We start from the raw sequence: 16595 nt of genomic DNA, 5'->3' as shown, positions 1-16595 counted from the left end.
CCCCCCCCATACCAGCTTGGCTGTTTTCTCTCAGTAAATGCAGTAACTGGACAAAGCAATGCTCACCTTTTTGTAGGGCTGCAGAAGTAAAACCCAGGTTAACATGTTCTGAATGAGTCATTCATCACAGTTCATTTCTGAAACAGGGAAGTGTCACCTACCATCTAGCTCCTTCTCAATGAAATCCATCCTGTGGATGACTTCATCTTGCAGAGATTCCACGTGAGCTAAAAGATTCAGCTGCCACTGCAGCTGCGAGTTCACAACTCCTTCTTTGTCTTTTTCCAGCAATTTCATTTCAATTGCTTCTTCTGGAGAGACTTTCTTAGAGACAGACTCTCTTACCTAGCAGGAACACACACATTCATGTTTGTTACTGTCAAACACAAGTGGGAAACCAGCCTGTCTGGGTTCTTACAGTTACTCAAGCTAATTGCTCAACTGATCTTAGGCTAATGGAGGACAGAGACACAGAGATCATACACAAACGTTAAGGCAGTCTGGGCAAATGGGTCTAAAAACAGACATATTTTTACATGTATTTTGCTAAGATCTATTCTTTGCACTTCACAGGCATCTGATTTTCAAGAGAAAACATACATCCATGTAGCTAGCTCTGTGCCAAAGTCCAGCCCTTCACCTGTGCATCCTTGGGAACACTAAAGCCAATTGTAACATGACAGGTATCAAGTAAAGAGCAAATGATTTTGCAGTCAGAAGGGATTTTTCCTGAAGGAATATAATCTCAATTCTACTACAGCTTTCAGAGAAGCATCTAGAAAAAAAACACATCGCCACCTCTTATAAAACTTGACTACACTGTCAGCAGTGTTGATTCTACCCCCCTATTTTTGTCATCGTTCTGCTGAAACACAACAGGATACAGAAGAATGCTCCTAGAAGAGTGAAGAACTGAAATACACCTCTTTCTGGGAAACACACTGCAATCTCAACTGATTTGATAGAGAAGTGAAAAAAACCCCACACATTTCACCTTACATGAAATAAAAGCTAAACCTTTTAATCTAAAAAGGGAGGTTGGTATTTCCCAGAGGCTTTCATTTTAATTTGTATTGGCAAAATACATTTAACAGCATAGTAAAAAGTTAAATGCAAATAAATAAACTAAATACTGCTAAGAAGCACTGAGGTTTTCACTTTGCCAGGCAAACACATCTTCCATGCAGGGAGGGTTATTTTAATACGAATACCTTAGAGTAATTGTGTTTGGATTCATTCTCCATCTTGCATATTTCTCGGTCCAGATTCCAGCCAAATCTCTCTGACAGGGCATCATCCCCATTTTCCCGTATTCTATTTACTCCGTCATCCATGGCTGAACCTCTTGTTTCCACAACCAACCTCTGCTCTATCGCAGGGTAATAGGCCCGAGGCTTCTGGTAACAGTGTTCACTTGTAATGTACGATTCCTCCACAGAAGGAATGGTTGAGGGTTTCTCAACTGTCCCATTCCAAGTTCTATAACCTGCCGTCTCCTCTTTGCAACAGTTTTCCTCAATGTGAATGATGTGTTTTGTATGAATCTTCTCATCCACCGTGATGTGCTTCCACGGATGGCACCAAAGCTTCAGGTCAGGATGCTCTTTATTTCTGTTCAAACATAAAGAAAGTAAACCACCCGAATTTAAACGTCGAAGTGATGACACAAACTATCCTTTCCAAAGAGGAAAGAGAAGTGTTTCAAGTACTGCCAGTGACCCTACTGCATCGCCACAGGTTAAATGTAAGGGGAAAAGTGCTTAAGCACTTTAACACTGGAAGCACTAAAAGCTTTGCTTTCCAAACAGCTGCTGCTGTGTAATTTATCAACTAACTTATTACAAATATGGAATTCAATCAATTTGAAACTGCTGGATTTGTGTTAGAAAAAAAATGTTTACAGTTGTCGGAACTCCAGGGTGAGTTTATACAGGAAAAGATGCAGAAAACTCCATTTCTACAATCCTTGCAGAATGGTACTTTTTTCATATATATCTGTAATAATCTTTGCATAGGAATGAATGGCTACACGTGGCTGAAGGCGCAACTGCTCTTCCATTAAAACATTCTACTGAACAAAAAGATTTGCTTTCTGCAGGAAAAGCTCCGATTTAGAATTGCTGGAATGGAGAAGGCAAGCGTTACAGTAACGCAGCCAGAGGTTATACACACATCATTCTTGTTACTTACGTCTATTTAGGTGCTTTAGGAGAAGCTGCTGCTACTAGTTTTCTCCCTCTTCCCTTCATACTTTCCCAACCCTTCTACATGCAAGTCAATTTACACCCTTCAACACACTTACATAGTTTTTAAGCAGCGAAGTCCTTTTCCCAGGCCATGTTAACAATTCAAACTATGTTATTATCTATCCGCAAAGAAGCGCAAAAGTAAGTCCGAATTTCCAGTTATTTTTCTACTATTTGAAATCTAATTCACATTGAGAACATGCCGACTGATACTTAAACACTGCTTACTGTAATATGCTCATCTTCAGCTGCAGTCCATGCAGTACTTCTATCACTCTCTGTACATCGCCAAGAAGCTGGTGAGTGGCTACAATCTTCTTGGCATTCTGGTGGGAATAGTTTTCTTCCAAAAACGCTAAGCCATGCATGTGACCATTACTTAACCACTCCTTCTCATACCAGTACTTTAAGCTGGACCTCTGACCTAAAGCAACAGTAATGAGTGTGTTAAAATGAAGCATTCACTATGGTATGTTAACATTAATAGCAGCAATTCTGGTTATCTCCAAGTCTTACAATAGCTTATTTGTTCTTACCAATAGTACCAATAAAGACCCTGTAATAGCAGACAAAACCTTGAAGACATGAAAAACTTGTAAAGTGGGAAGTGAGATAACCTCAGTCAAAAATCTCGGCCCAACTCTAAGAGCATTCAGATCCGAAATTCCATCAGGACAACCATAACAGGTAATTGCAGCTGATGCACAGGAAAAAAGTGTATTTTTAGCAGGTTATCAGTGTCTAGTAACCATGGTTATAACTACGGCTACAGATTAAATAGAGCTCCCTGCAGACAGAAAACGCAGCAAAAGGCAGTGAACATCCCTTCCCCAGTGGTCTTGTTTTTAAGCATCACACATGCATTAGCACAGTCATTTACAAGTAAATTTTAAAGGAATCAATGATGAGGTTCTGATGGAGAACTTGCCCAAACTGGGCTATTAATAATGCAAATTCTAGCTTAAGAGTTTGGAATATCAACAACAGCTGAAATGATGTTAAATGTGGTAAGTGCATCAGTAAAAATAACTTAAAAAGCCAAACAAAATTGTATTATTAAGAAACAGTGGAGTTGAGATGCATGCTAAGCTGCAAACACACAAACATGTAAGCATAGCATGTCTTCCTTGCTATTAGAATACAAGCTACACAAACCAGTAAGTTAAGCTAGAGAAGAGTTAGTAGTTTTAAACACCACCCCAAAAAAAAAGCAGAGATGACAGTGCAAATACATACATAAACTGAAATTGTCTTAAAATGTCTTGTGATTAGGCACAGAGATCCCATTTTCTCATCATTAATGAACATGGACTCAAGCCCGGACCTCATCTGTTTCCATATTCAGCAAAGCTTTATAATTCATTGAGTAGGAAGTCAGAAAAAGATGCCCACAACTGTAATTATACCTTGTGTTAGATGGACTAAGACATTTTAAAATCCATAATTAAGAGTAGAGAATGTACTGCTTAATCAACTCTGACTGCATTACCCATCACCATTACAAGTAATGCAGTCAGACAGGTAAGAGCCACAGCTGCTGAGAGCCTGGGAGCCTCTTAAAGAACTCCTAAGCCTGGTCTTGTTGAAGGAAAGCTGCATTCACATCCCATAAGATGTGCCCATGGGGAGTTTTTGCTTAAGCTTCCTGAGTGCTTCTAAATTCATTTTCAGTAGCCAGACAGTACAATCCTTATTAGTGGCATGTATGTGACAGATGGTCACCACAGTTAAAACATTCACTTCTATTCCTGTCCAGCTGCAATTCCACAGTATTGACTCATGCACAGTCACATAAATTAAACTTTCTGTATCTGTAACTCAACTCTATTACCTAGAATGACAGGCACAGCTAGGGGAGCAAGAAGAAGTTTAATCTTTGCAATACGTATATAAACCAATAAAGTTATTGCGCATAAAAGAAAGCTCTGTAACCTTAAATTTCTGTACCTGGAGGATCTTGGCAAATATAGCAGGTATATTTCTCAGGTATATTATCTTCCAGTAAACCCATACAGACTCCATGCTGCCAGCACAGACACTCTTCACACTGTTTAAAGTCAAGAAGTGCACATCAACAGAAATGAAGCCTACAGGAGCTCAGCAAGACTGCCTCAAGTAAGAGACACATCACCCCCACATTTTAAGACAAAAAGGTATATTAATACCCACCCCCTTTTCCAGCTACAAGCAAATACATTAAAGAATCAGGCTACAATAAAATTCAAACCCTTCCCACAAATTTTCACATGGATTCCTGGAGAATGACAACAACGGCTAAGTAGGAGAGATCCTAAGAAAATGTTCCCTTTGGAGATGAAAATCTTTCACACATAATCAGGACAGAAAACAGTATGCAATCGAGCTTGCTTTAGCAAAATATATCAAGTCTTTTGAATGAAAAGGTTTCCCCTTCAAACAGTAAATCACATTCCATTACAAAACCGAAGGGATATTTATGTCACACCAAACTAGCCAGTATTACCCTTTACTGACACTTGTATCTCTACCATCTTGCCTACTTCAAAGGTACATCTAACATCAAACCAAAATGGAGAAGCACTTGCATAGCTTTAAAACTTCTGACATCCTTCCAAGTGTGGGCAATCATACTTGCCAGGACTGAACAGAATTTGGCTCTGTTTTTTTAGCACAGTTATGCTATTTAAAAAATGCAACCACTGTACTTAAAGCCATACTGGTTTTAAGCAGGAAAAACTGTATCCATGTGTTTTGTTTCAGTCACTTTCCCCCCTTTGACAAGGAGGCAAAACTTCAGCTGTAGCCTGGAGACTGCTGAAACATGGGGTGAATCTCCACTGAAGAACATCCAAGCCAATTCTGATTTGAAACTGTGGTGTCATTCAGAATTACTATTTTCATAAGCAGTTGAGAAAACAGAGCACAACCTTTGCTTCTTGGAGCATAAGCCAAAAGCTTACTGCAGAATCTTGTCAATATTGGCAAAGTTTTCAAAATGAGCTAAACCAAAGAGCAACTGCAGCAATCTCAGATGTTGCTCTTCACTGACCTATAGAGATGCCAACTTAAGCAACATCTGTGTTGAACACTACTTACGCCACTTTCAGTAATGCTGCTTTTATCTGCAGTCTTTCCTCAAGCTAGGAGGGACAGAAAGGGATCAGTTTTTGAACACAACACTGCATTAAATTAGTGGTCTAGGTGTGGATGAAATAGAAGTGCTGGGAACAGAGAATGTGTAAGGTCAGAGACAAAAAGATTTCTGTAAGATGGGACTAACTATGTTTTGCCTTACAAAATGGGTAAACAGTCCTAAAGCAGTTAAGTTGCTTTAAAAACAGGCTGAGAAACCATCTACCTTTCACAAAGTGATCAGCAGGAGCCCGAAAAAGGTGTCCTTAAACAAAGGAAACAGTAAGAAAAATATGCTAAAAATAAGAAGGGAGCTCCTGAACACTTCATACACATGGCATCCTATATTCCTGCCATATGGCAGAGCTACACTTTGTGATTTCCCAGGCAAATTTGCCCAGAACTCTAATGAAACATCCCAACTGTTTTCATTTTACTTAACTGCTATTTAAATATCCATCCCATCAGGGCACGGGTCCTTCCTTTTATCTGCATGTCCCACTTCACAGCCTGGCTGGCCAGGCAACTGTTCTGGACACACACTACACAGGTGCTACCCCCTGCCCAAGCAGTAATGGGGAGAGTCAAAGCAAACCCAATATAAAATTTGAAAAGGAAAAACATGCAGAGTTGTGCAGTAACATCTAAATCAAAGTAAAAAGGAAATAACCAAACCCAATGGCCATTTATCTGAACACCTTTTCATCCTCCAGAACAAAAATATCCCAGGTTTATTCACATCCATCACCTCCGAGGCTGCCGAATCCAGCCCCAGAATTCTCTACAAGCCCATACACTGAGCAAAGTTACACATCTTCAGGCAGAAAGGACAAGTCTAAAAGGCAAGTTCTTTAGTGTAGACACTTCCAAATTCAAGTTTCCAAGTGTCAAATTAAAGTCTGAGTAGGAAATAGAGGAGAAAACTTGTAAAGTTATGACAACTACGCAGGATTCTCACGCTATAAAGTCAAAAGGGAAGTGTCAATCTTGGCACTACACCTTTGGAAACCTGAAAATAGGCTCCCCTCCTCATCATTCCATAGTAACTTTGCTTTGTATTAAAGCTCTATACTCAAGTAGCTAACTCAGGCATTTCTACATCAACAACAGAAGAACAGACTGTTCAACACGCTTCCCCCCAAAACCACAGCCTGACAGGAAGGTGTGGGGGGAGCACAGCATTTGGTACCTTAAGCAAACTATGTGCCCATCCTGCACCCCCCTCTGCCCCTAGATATTGTTACCAGCTCCTTGCTCCCCACTTCCTATTGCTTCAGTCCCCATAATAAATGCAGGTACTCACCAGGTTGCTGTTCTGCATCTCTTTGCCAGAGAGAATAACCTGCTCTCCTAGGCAATTCTTTTGTAACACAGCCAAAGTGTTTAAAACTTTGCAATACACTCAGAAAAACCCCAATCCCCAAACCAGACCAACCCAGAAAACCCATCTCAGCGGCAGCCCACGAAACCTTATGTGAAAGCTATCCATAGACTATGTCTTCAGCTAGCTGACAGCTCTCTGCGTTCTGCAGTCACAAGCTAATGCTGAGCCTACTTCTGCCAGAAAATTATACTACAGCCTGTATCTGTGTTTTACATTGATCCATCTCCTCTGAGGGCAGCCACCTCCTTCATCCCCAACTGTCAGGTTCCTGTTCCTCCTCTGCACTCAGATGTTATTTAGCTTTGACCACTGCCCATCACTGCACCTTTCCTGCTAATGCACAAGGTATCTTTTGCCCTGCATGTGTAGAAAAAATGTAAATCCACAAGTGACAAGTCAACTGTCAATGACTTGTATAGAATTGGCCCTTTTCCCCTACTTTCCTTCAATTAAAAACCCACACTGTATTAAAAAGCAAAGTTCTCTACTCATCACAGCAGCTGCTCAATCTGACAGGTTACCTTAGAAAAAAATTCCTATTTCAGAGGACAAAGGCAGTTTATTTCACATACACACTGTACCTATGCATATTTCCCCTGACATCTTCTACTGCATTCACCAAAATGGGAATTCACCATCCACGTCATACCTGAATCATGAAGTCATTTTCTTCTTTTACTTCACAAACACAGCGAACAATCTCAGAATCGCTTTCTTCAACTTCTTCATCAGGATTCGTGGTGACATCAACATCCTGACTGCAGTCATCATCGCTCCACAGCAAGCTCTCCAGAGATGACTCACTCAGGGTGTCATCCTCTGTACCAAAAAAGAAGTTAGATAAAATCCCAAGTAATGACAAAAACCCCAAGCAAGTCTCACAATTTCACCCTGAGTATGCAGACACACATTTCTAAAAGCACCATTTCACTATCTGATTTAAGGAACATTGCAATGCTACTACATTATATAATGAATTTTAATGCTAAAGTCACTACTATATATAATAAAGCTGTATATTCTTAATAGTTCCTTCAAAATATTCCAACAGCTTCAGTCATTAACATTGTACTCTCGACACACAGTGCCTCAAACCAAAGACAAAAAGTCTCTTAAGACAAGTAAGTGTAATAAAACCCCATTTATAAATTAGAACAGAATTCATACTAGTTCCTGCAATTTGTATAGCACTGTGGCTTCGTATTCTAAGTGTAGAGCTCCCAGAAAGAGATAAGAGGGTTCTGCGTTATGAACCACTCCATCTCACAAAGTAATGACTCCATTACAGAAACATTCAGAGTCCAACGCAGAATTTAATCCTGCTTCAGAAATGATTATGTTCATGTAGCCTCCTGCTGAGGACACATTTAGCAGTTCAGGGGCAGTGCAGGTATTCTTTAAGAATGCTCCCATAGTACTTACTGCTTTAAGTGGATTGAATGAAACTGCCAAGAAAATCTTGTAGCGAACAGAATGCTAAATTGAGATGCTCACCTCAATAATACTAATGCAATGTATTCCTTGGGGGTAGGATGGGAGGGTCAGAGGGAGAAGGCAAGGATTTTAATTATGTGCAGAATACTCTAATGAGGTGGAAGAGAGTAAATTTAGTTGCTCTGAAATAGACTGTGGTCTCTCACCTATGTTGGGTAGAGCTATTTTGAACACTTAGGCCCTAGAACAGGACCGCAGAAAGAGAAGAACCAGTCTGTGGTACAAACTCAGTCTTGCACGAAAACGTCTCTTCTCAAATTTAAGGGGCTGAGAACCCACTGTATTAGTTCATTTCCAGGTTTTAAAGCTTTATTCCACCTCTGAGATAGGACACTCCTCAAGTATTCTCGAAGCAACAGGTTGTGCACACTGCACTTCCATTCTACACAAGTTATACTACTGCCTACACCAGATCTTGTTTATCTGGGCACTGCTGTTATTATTAATACAAGTTCTGCAGATGCAAAAAGCAGTAAGAGAATTGCAAACAGGGTGAAATAAAGCCATTTCTAATACTTCTCACCTCTTTCAATGTCTATGAACTGATCAAAAGAATTCTGAGCAACTGATGGCCAAGTTACTAAACTGCAATACACACTATGGTCAATATACTCCATAACCACAACTCAGACTTGCAGAACATGTTTTAAGACATTATCACCATCTGCGCTTCAGTAGTTTTTAATGTTTCCTCTGTTCCCTGTGTGATGGAATTAACTGAAGTTAAATTTTTACATTTTGCCTAATTCCAAACAATAAAACAATTGTGTCAAAGAATAATCAAATGGTCACCAACAGCGCATGTCTACAACAAGGAATCAGTGAGGAACTTAAGGTTCCTGCTGTCGTACATTTCCCATTTCCTTCAAATTTGTGAGCTTTAATAACAGAACAAAATGTTTGTTTGCCTTTTTTATCGTACCAGCTTGACAGTAAATACTGAAAACTCTGAAAGCTGGAACACAGCAGCCACGGTTTTATGATCTCTGTTTATGAAGTACTATGAAGTACTATTATTATAATAAAGAGCTTAGCATCATCACGAAGCTCAGGAAGTCATTATAACCATATATCATAGTGTACACAACTACATGTAACCACATCCAGTGGTGTCTCAAACACAGCACACATACTGCATAAAACTTGCAGAACCTCTGTTTTTAACTCTGAATTATTACTTCATTGAAACCTTTGAAATAGTACAAGTTTAATTACTGAACTCCGACCACAGCTATGAAAGAGTAAATAAGGGGCTGCAAGAAGGTGCAAAACAAGACTGAGTCTGAAATAAGGGCAACAGTCTTAGAGTTTCTGTGAAGGCAAAGTCAAAGCAAAAAAGCAGCAACACCAAGCTCTGGCAAAGGAACTGGGTTCAACTTCTTCAGGCAGGGGAAAGGAAACACACAGTCCTGCATAAGAACAGCCAGCTGTACATCATGGGTATTGAATTTTGTGGACATTAGTGCAGCTCACACATTTACTGGTAGTAACAGACAGAACCAGCAAACCAGAGGGGAGAGTCAGCTTACCGTTTCTTTTTGATCTTCCTCTGTGCTGCCCGGACCCAGAGCAGTGCAGCACTGTGCTTGTATGGGCGGATGATTTATTTGAAGAAACAGATTTTGTGACACCTGATTTTTCAGGAGAAAGCTCCTGTGAAACATCCGTGTTTTCCTCACTGCCAGAGTAGTCTGCAAAACCGTAACAAGTGGTGCTCTTAGAAATCTGGGGTAAGAGAAGTTGAGAAAAGAGAAAACCAGCACCGTGCATGGAGCAGGGATGTGTAATTCCTTGTGACAGTTTCCACTTCACTGTGCCAGGACTACAGGACTTTGTTATGCTGCTGGAAGCTTTCTAGAGGCAATAAAGTTATTGTCTGAACCAGGAAAACCTCACAAAGCTGTGTCATCCTTCACTGCTGCTGCATGTGAGAGAGGCTGAAAAGGCTGGCTAAACCTAACTATTCTTCAGGGTGAACATGCTTATAATGCTTTTGCATTACAGGCATCTCCACATAAGCACTGTTAGCTGGACACCACTCCTTCATATCCCACTATCATTCACATGGGCTACTACACACATCCCCTCATATCTCAGACTACAAAGTGGGCAAAAAGCATCTCTTATTTCCCTAGTGTATGTATGGAACAGGAAGCATGAGTGGAAAGAAGCCCAGTTAGGAACATGTGGAGAAAACACCTAGGACAGTTCCTCTGTGAAGCGTCCATTCAGCACATCCTGGATGTCGACACATCAAGGCTGCATGCAGTTATAAGCAGCACCCTCCAATCGGTTATCTGGAGAAAACCTTCAAAGCTCCTGAAGAACCACAAGACGGCATCAAAAGAAGGGGCAAGCAGCATCTCAACATCCAAGAACAGGTAGACAAGTAACAGTGGGTGCTACTTGCAAATTACTTGTGCATCTACAAATGATACTGTGCATATTATTGTTATATTTGAGGGCACCATATAATCAGAACCTCACTAAAACATTGTTTCAGTACAATTCTGAGTCAGTCTGCCTATGGTTCCTTCTCCTGCTCTGCTCTCTCATGACAGCTTGTCCTATTTCTTCACTGCAGCAAACAAAAATGGAATTTATCTTCTTTCCCATCTCAGGAACTCCCCCATAAGGAGCTCTAGTTTAACAAATTACGCATGCTAGCTTGAAATGTGCTGCATTAATGATCCTAGACATCCATCAATGGCAGAGAAAGCTATCAGCATGCTTGATCTCCAAGCATTTCACTAGAGACGTCTTCCAGAATCAACTGCTATCTCCAGAGGTGAAGAATCCAATCACCAGTAACACCTGGGCCTAGGTATGAACTTCAAAGTGTAAAGTGCCCCGAGGAAAGCATTCCCAAGCCTCTGTAGATAAAATCAACAGTGAAGACATGTTCCTACTAGAACCCTATTACCATAGGTGGAACAGCATGTTAGGAAACATGACAGAGGGACACAGCATGAGTACAGACTTTAGATGAGGCTTTTACACGAGCCCCAAAACTAACTTATATAACTGAGACCGTCTGGTACACAACGTGTTTGGTAGCAAATCCAGGGAATCTGCACCCTCTGTACTTATGTGCAACTTACATACAGGTGCATTTGCTAATGAAAAGCCACACTTAATGTTATTAACGCTTAATATCTATTTTAGAGTTAGATTTATTCTGTGCCATTACATGCACTACCGCAAGTTGTCATCCAGCACTACTGGTGCAGCTCAACCAAGAAACAAATTATCTTGCAAATCACAATATTAACCACTTAGTAATATTAAAACAGATTAACGAAGCAAGCAGCCTTCCCTGCAATGCTCACTCAAGAGCATGAAACTAAGTAAGAGGGAAAACAAAACAATGAAGTTGTATTTCCCTATAGAAGAAAAAAGCTTTACCAGGCTTAGTTCTCTTTCTCTTTTTTTTCTTTTTCTTTGACTTGGACCTTCCATAGTCTTTGGATTTCCTTTCCTTGCTCTTCTCATGTTCTTTGACAGCTGAAATTAGACAACATTCCAACTTTAGTTGTGAGACACATACACACTTATTCTACTTAATTACTTTCTTAAAGACCTCCACGGTTTTCTTTGGACAATCAGGGCCAGTTCACTGCAAAAAACAAGCAGTAAGAAAATTCATCTGTAAGAATCCCCAGCTCTCATAATCGGAATGTGCTGGGTTAAGTCCTAATTTGACTGTCCCATAAGAAAACTGCACTAGCATGTGTGAGAAATCAGTTGTACGCTAATGCCCATTGACTACTTACGTGTTTCAGAGACTGTAAGTAAAGAAATAGGGGGGATTTGTTATAACTGTTTTCTAAGTTATTATGGCTGAACATTTCAGTTGCACTGTGACTGAAGTCTGAAAGAACAAAACCCCAACACCCCCCCCAGACTCTAGTATGGCTCCTCAGTCACGCATTTAGCTTTCATTGAAAATGAAGGAACAAGTGGCTCAGCTGGCTTTAACTGCAATCCTCTCATCATCTGTTCTTCATCCTACTTTTATGGGAATAAAACACCCCATAATTTTTAAATGATTGGGCAATACGTTTCAATCAAGTCCACCCTCAAAGCATGCTTCCAGAGCCCTTGCCATCAAGTACATCCCTGCTGGGAGGTGACGTGCACACAAACCCTTGTTTTCTATATCCTAGTGTTTGTTCACAACTCCCGTCTTTCAGATTTAAGTCTCTACAGCAGAATTTGTAGAAACGTAAGTGCTTCCTTAAATTATCCTGACTCAGCAGAGACTGCAGATGCAATCATCAAATCTATTATGGAAGGATGCCTTGCATCTCAAAAGAGCTGTGCTCAGAGTGCTTGGCTGACTAAGCCACTCACCATCCCATTTGGAGACCTATTTCAATTTCTGATTATTGGTACCAGAATAAGCACCTAACAACACTATTATAGGAAAGCTTCTCCTCCAGAACACACTTAAGAACCCTAGGTGGTCACTCATGAAGCAAACCAGCAATACCAGTGTATTATGTTAACCTCTTTCATACACACCAATATTTGACTCCCCAATTCACCATCTCAGGCTATGTATTTCTAGTACAAACAGCTCATTCTGAGAAACTGGCAATCTCAGTCACATTTCCCCAGCTGGGATGAGCATGCAGGAGATGTGCACTGAGCTCCTCCTCGTGAGAATCTTCAGCTCTGTATCTCCCCATCCTCTTAGTCCTTGAACATCTCCTGCCACTTTGCCACTTGCACTCCTCTTTGCTGTCATTAGTGATGGCTGCTAAAGCTGCATTGCCTGCAGCCACACCAACTGCTGGCACTGCTGGCAACCTGCCCTACCAATTACATGTCCTTCAATGGCAACATGACAGGCAGCACAAAAGACAAGCTTCATCCCCCCTCCATTACCATTTGCAGGGGAAAGAGGTTCATATTTAAATCTCAGCACAGAACCTCCAACTTCTTTCTTTCCTTTGTCCTCATCTCCTAGTCCTCCAGTAATCAGGATCCTCTGGGTACCATTTCCTGCTCCCTGCACACAGGGATGCAAGTAAATTCTGCCATTTTATTCTTCCAGAAGGGCAAAGAGAAAATAACTGAAGTCAACATCAGTATGAAAATTTTGCATCTTTTCGTTTGGAAACTGAGATTTGCATGGTCAGAACATTTGTTTTAAGATATCTGAGAGCAGAGCATGCTATTTCAGTCACAATCAACATATCTGTGATAAATGACAAAAAATTGTCACTTTGTTCCACACTTTTCCCCCTTGAGCTTGATGGCATGTCTAAAAATCTGGAAAAATCCCATTATTTGCAAATTTCTGTGTACAGCTGTTACCTTAACTGCGCAACACAGCTAATGCACATTTCCTTAATAAATCTGCAAAGAATGAGTATTCTAAAAGGGACCTTCCAAAACCCCCAGCACTGAAGAAGCTTTCTGACTCAAGCTGCTTCTTGCAAGCATTCTGAAGTCTAATGAATTCTCACTTGAAGAAGACCAGGTAAGGAGGCTGGCCAGGTTAGGAGCATCTTTGCAGTTCCATGTGATCGAAGAGAAAGGTGAACTGCCTTATCCTAAAAAGTCATCACAAAACAACTATGTTTTTAAAAAGGGGGTTTTGGCAAAAACAGAAAGAGACCTAAGTCCTCTTGACCCCCTTGAATAGCAGAGTAATGAAGACCAGGATGAGTACTCAGTCACATCCTCCAACAGCACTATAAAAGTGCATCCTCATCTCTGCATGTCATCCTCTCAAGAAAGTGTGAGTTGAGAGGTGTGAGGTGTCCCTACCCATGGCAGGGGGGTTGGAACTAGATGGTCTTAAGGTCCTTTCCAACCCTAACTATTCTATGATTCCATAAACATTCCACTGCATCAGCCCAATGAGGAGACACGAATGGATCTCATTCAGACATTCCTACAAGGGAAGGCAGCAAAGGATGCCCAAGAATAAAGAGAGGTGGTAAGTACTGACTGACCACTATGACCAACAGAACAATAGAGCAACAGGTAAAAGGTGATCCTCTCAAGACTATCTTCAGAACAACAACCGCCTGTTACAGACAGAATAAGCCTAAGCACAGATATTTTTGTGTTATCCTCGTCACTGTGACTCAATTCTCACCACATATCCAAAAGAAAGTGGTGATGCAGTAAGTCTGGAAGTATGCTGGGAAGTTTTCTATGTATTATTTGTAAATAGGTATTTAAATATATATGTATATATATATATTACTTGTATATATGTGCATGTGTATGTATACCTACACACACCCTGCCCCATTATGGGGCACTATACTATAGTAGATTCCAGTATAAACAGGGTTTACACTATACCGCTGAATAAAGTCATGAAGCAAAGATCTTCAGAGATATTCAGCAGCAGTAAGTTTTGACTATCAGAAGTAGCCAAATATTATAAAAAGCCCAAAACTACAGAAGAAAAAAACTGGATCATCCTGCTCCTGCTCCCCTCTCTGTTTTATTAAAGTATCTCAACAAGTTCAGGATCACTTCCAATATTTAATGCTTTGGACAACCAAGAGATTAACAGAATTAAGACTTGCAATAAGCAATAAGCAAGGATCTTTCACACCCTTAAATATTTCAGTACTTCTACATCTTAAAAATACTACACACTGCCTGGGAAGAATAAATCCCAATGCATATAGCGAGAAAACTTCAGAGAATTCCCTACATGGATTCTTCATTTGAAACTACAGCAAAGAAAGCAGCAAAACCCTGCTTACATTTTACACTGTACACTCATGAAAAATTAGACTCTCTGGAAGAAAGTACACAGAATGTTTGCCATATTATCAGATCCTTACAGTGTTTAAAACCTCTCCAAGACTTTTCCAAGTTTAACTCTCTCAGGTCAGACTAAAAGGCGTACCAGTTCCAATTCTCTTTTCCTGAGGCTTCTGCAGTGATCTCACTACGTGGTTCTTGGTTTGTTCTCTAAGAGAATGTCGGTGACTATTTAATGCACTTATAGGAGCTGAAGCTCTTCTCCTTTCTACTTTGTCACCTCTATATTGGGTACTCCTTAGGGCTATGTGTAGAGAAGCATCTACAAAGAGAACAAAGACCAAGCCCAAGCTTTAAACACTTTCAAGATGCCAGTCTGCTTCACCAGCAGTAGCTCTCACAGTCCATGTGGAGTGTTTCTGAGCAGACGCACTGCTCAACTTGCAATCCAAAGCTGATGTAAAGGCTAAAACTTGTACTGCTTTTGTTGGTTTGGGAATTTTTTCCACAAGAAAAAAGAAACAGAGGATGCAAATGCATTCCACAAAGCTCTACTCTTCCAGGAACACTGCAGCTTTGAAGAAAGACGGAAAGAGAAACAGTTCAGTTCAGCAGAGATATGGGTCAGGCAATGCTGTTATCAGTTTCTTCAAGAGAAGAGAAGCCCTGTTGATTTAATTAGAGGAATCAAAGCCTGTTCTCAAAGGCATGCTTTGTAATGAGACATGCAGAAGCTGTATAAAGCTCTGCACATCTAAGGAAGGGCAGTTTTAAAATCCATACCACTGAAACAAGCAAGAATTGAGAATCACTACCTAAAATTGATAAAAATCACAAGATACAAACATGGCTTTATCTGAGATTCCACTTACTTTAAGTCAAGTCAAACAGTTCCTATTGCCTAACTACAGCTAGCAACTCCTACTGAAAGACTCCTGGACATGGAAAAGGAAAGGTGAAGCTGACAAAAGCTAAGGCTGCATGGCATTTAGGACAGCCAAGCTAAATGAGACAAACACAATGCCACCCTGGAGCGTGACATTAAGCATTTTGGTCAATAAGAGCCAGCAGCCACGGCGACAACTTGCTGACTTTCATCAAGAACATCCAATTCTATCACCGTAAGCATCTCAGAGGTTCACTGAATATGAAAGACAACTTGCTTCTTGTCTGAAGACTTACGTGCCAGGCGGATTTCAACTTGGACACCTCTAAATAATTCTGAGCAGTACCTGAAAATGACTGAAAGCAGAGGGAAGAGTCCAAGAGAGCATACTCAGGAGAAGAAATGGTATCAAGTGCTCTGCCCTGGCCAACATTTCAAGTTGAAGCTATAAGGCACACTGAAACATGTCATTATGGAGCTTTCAGAATGAAGTGGATGTCTTCAGGCAAAGGAAACTCCAAGATCCAGAAATCTGGAGGCCATCAGGGCTATTCTCCCCTGGTCCTCTCACTCTGATGCTGCATTAGAACTTATGGAAAAACAAAAGTATAGGAGCGTCATACCTATTTCTGTAACCAACCCGGTACCTTTTGGTCACCTGCCATAGTACTTTACAGCAGCCACAAGACAAATTTGACTAAACTCCAAATTTCCATGCAAGACTCTCTCAAAGGCA

The 16595-nt window shown here is 40.6% G+C and overlaps 1 protein-coding gene across 7 annotated transcripts in view; it reads right to left on the bottom strand.

Annotated features, from left to right (window-relative positions):
• PHF20 (PHD finger protein 20) overlaps positions 1–16595 on the bottom strand; it is a 51378-nt gene that overhangs the window by 3395 nt on the left and 31388 nt on the right. For all 7 annotated transcript variants that reach the window (XM_065691192.1, XM_065691191.1, XM_065691198.1 and 4 more), the window contains 7 exons: positions 11641–11739; positions 9765–9926; positions 7391–7560; positions 4194–4293; positions 2475–2670; positions 1212–1611; positions 162–345 (listed from right to left, as the gene is read on the bottom strand). In XM_065691192.1, the coding sequence (XP_065547264.1) occupies positions 162–345; positions 1212–1611; positions 2475–2670; positions 4194–4293; positions 7391–7560; positions 9765–9926; positions 11641–11739 (1311 nt within the window). The remainder of the gene's footprint in view (positions 1–161; positions 346–1211; positions 1612–2474; positions 2671–4193; positions 4294–7390; positions 7561–9764; positions 9927–11640; positions 11740–16595) is intronic.

The sequence above is a fragment of the Lathamus discolor genome, chromosome 11, assembly GCF_037157495.1.
Source record: "Lathamus discolor isolate bLatDis1 chromosome 11, bLatDis1.hap1, whole genome shotgun sequence".
NCBI classification, from domain to species: domain Eukaryota; kingdom Metazoa; phylum Chordata; class Aves; order Psittaciformes; family Psittacidae; genus Lathamus; species Lathamus discolor.
Note: the sequence above shows the minus strand (reverse complement) of the source record. Positions and strands in the feature narration are given on the sequence as shown.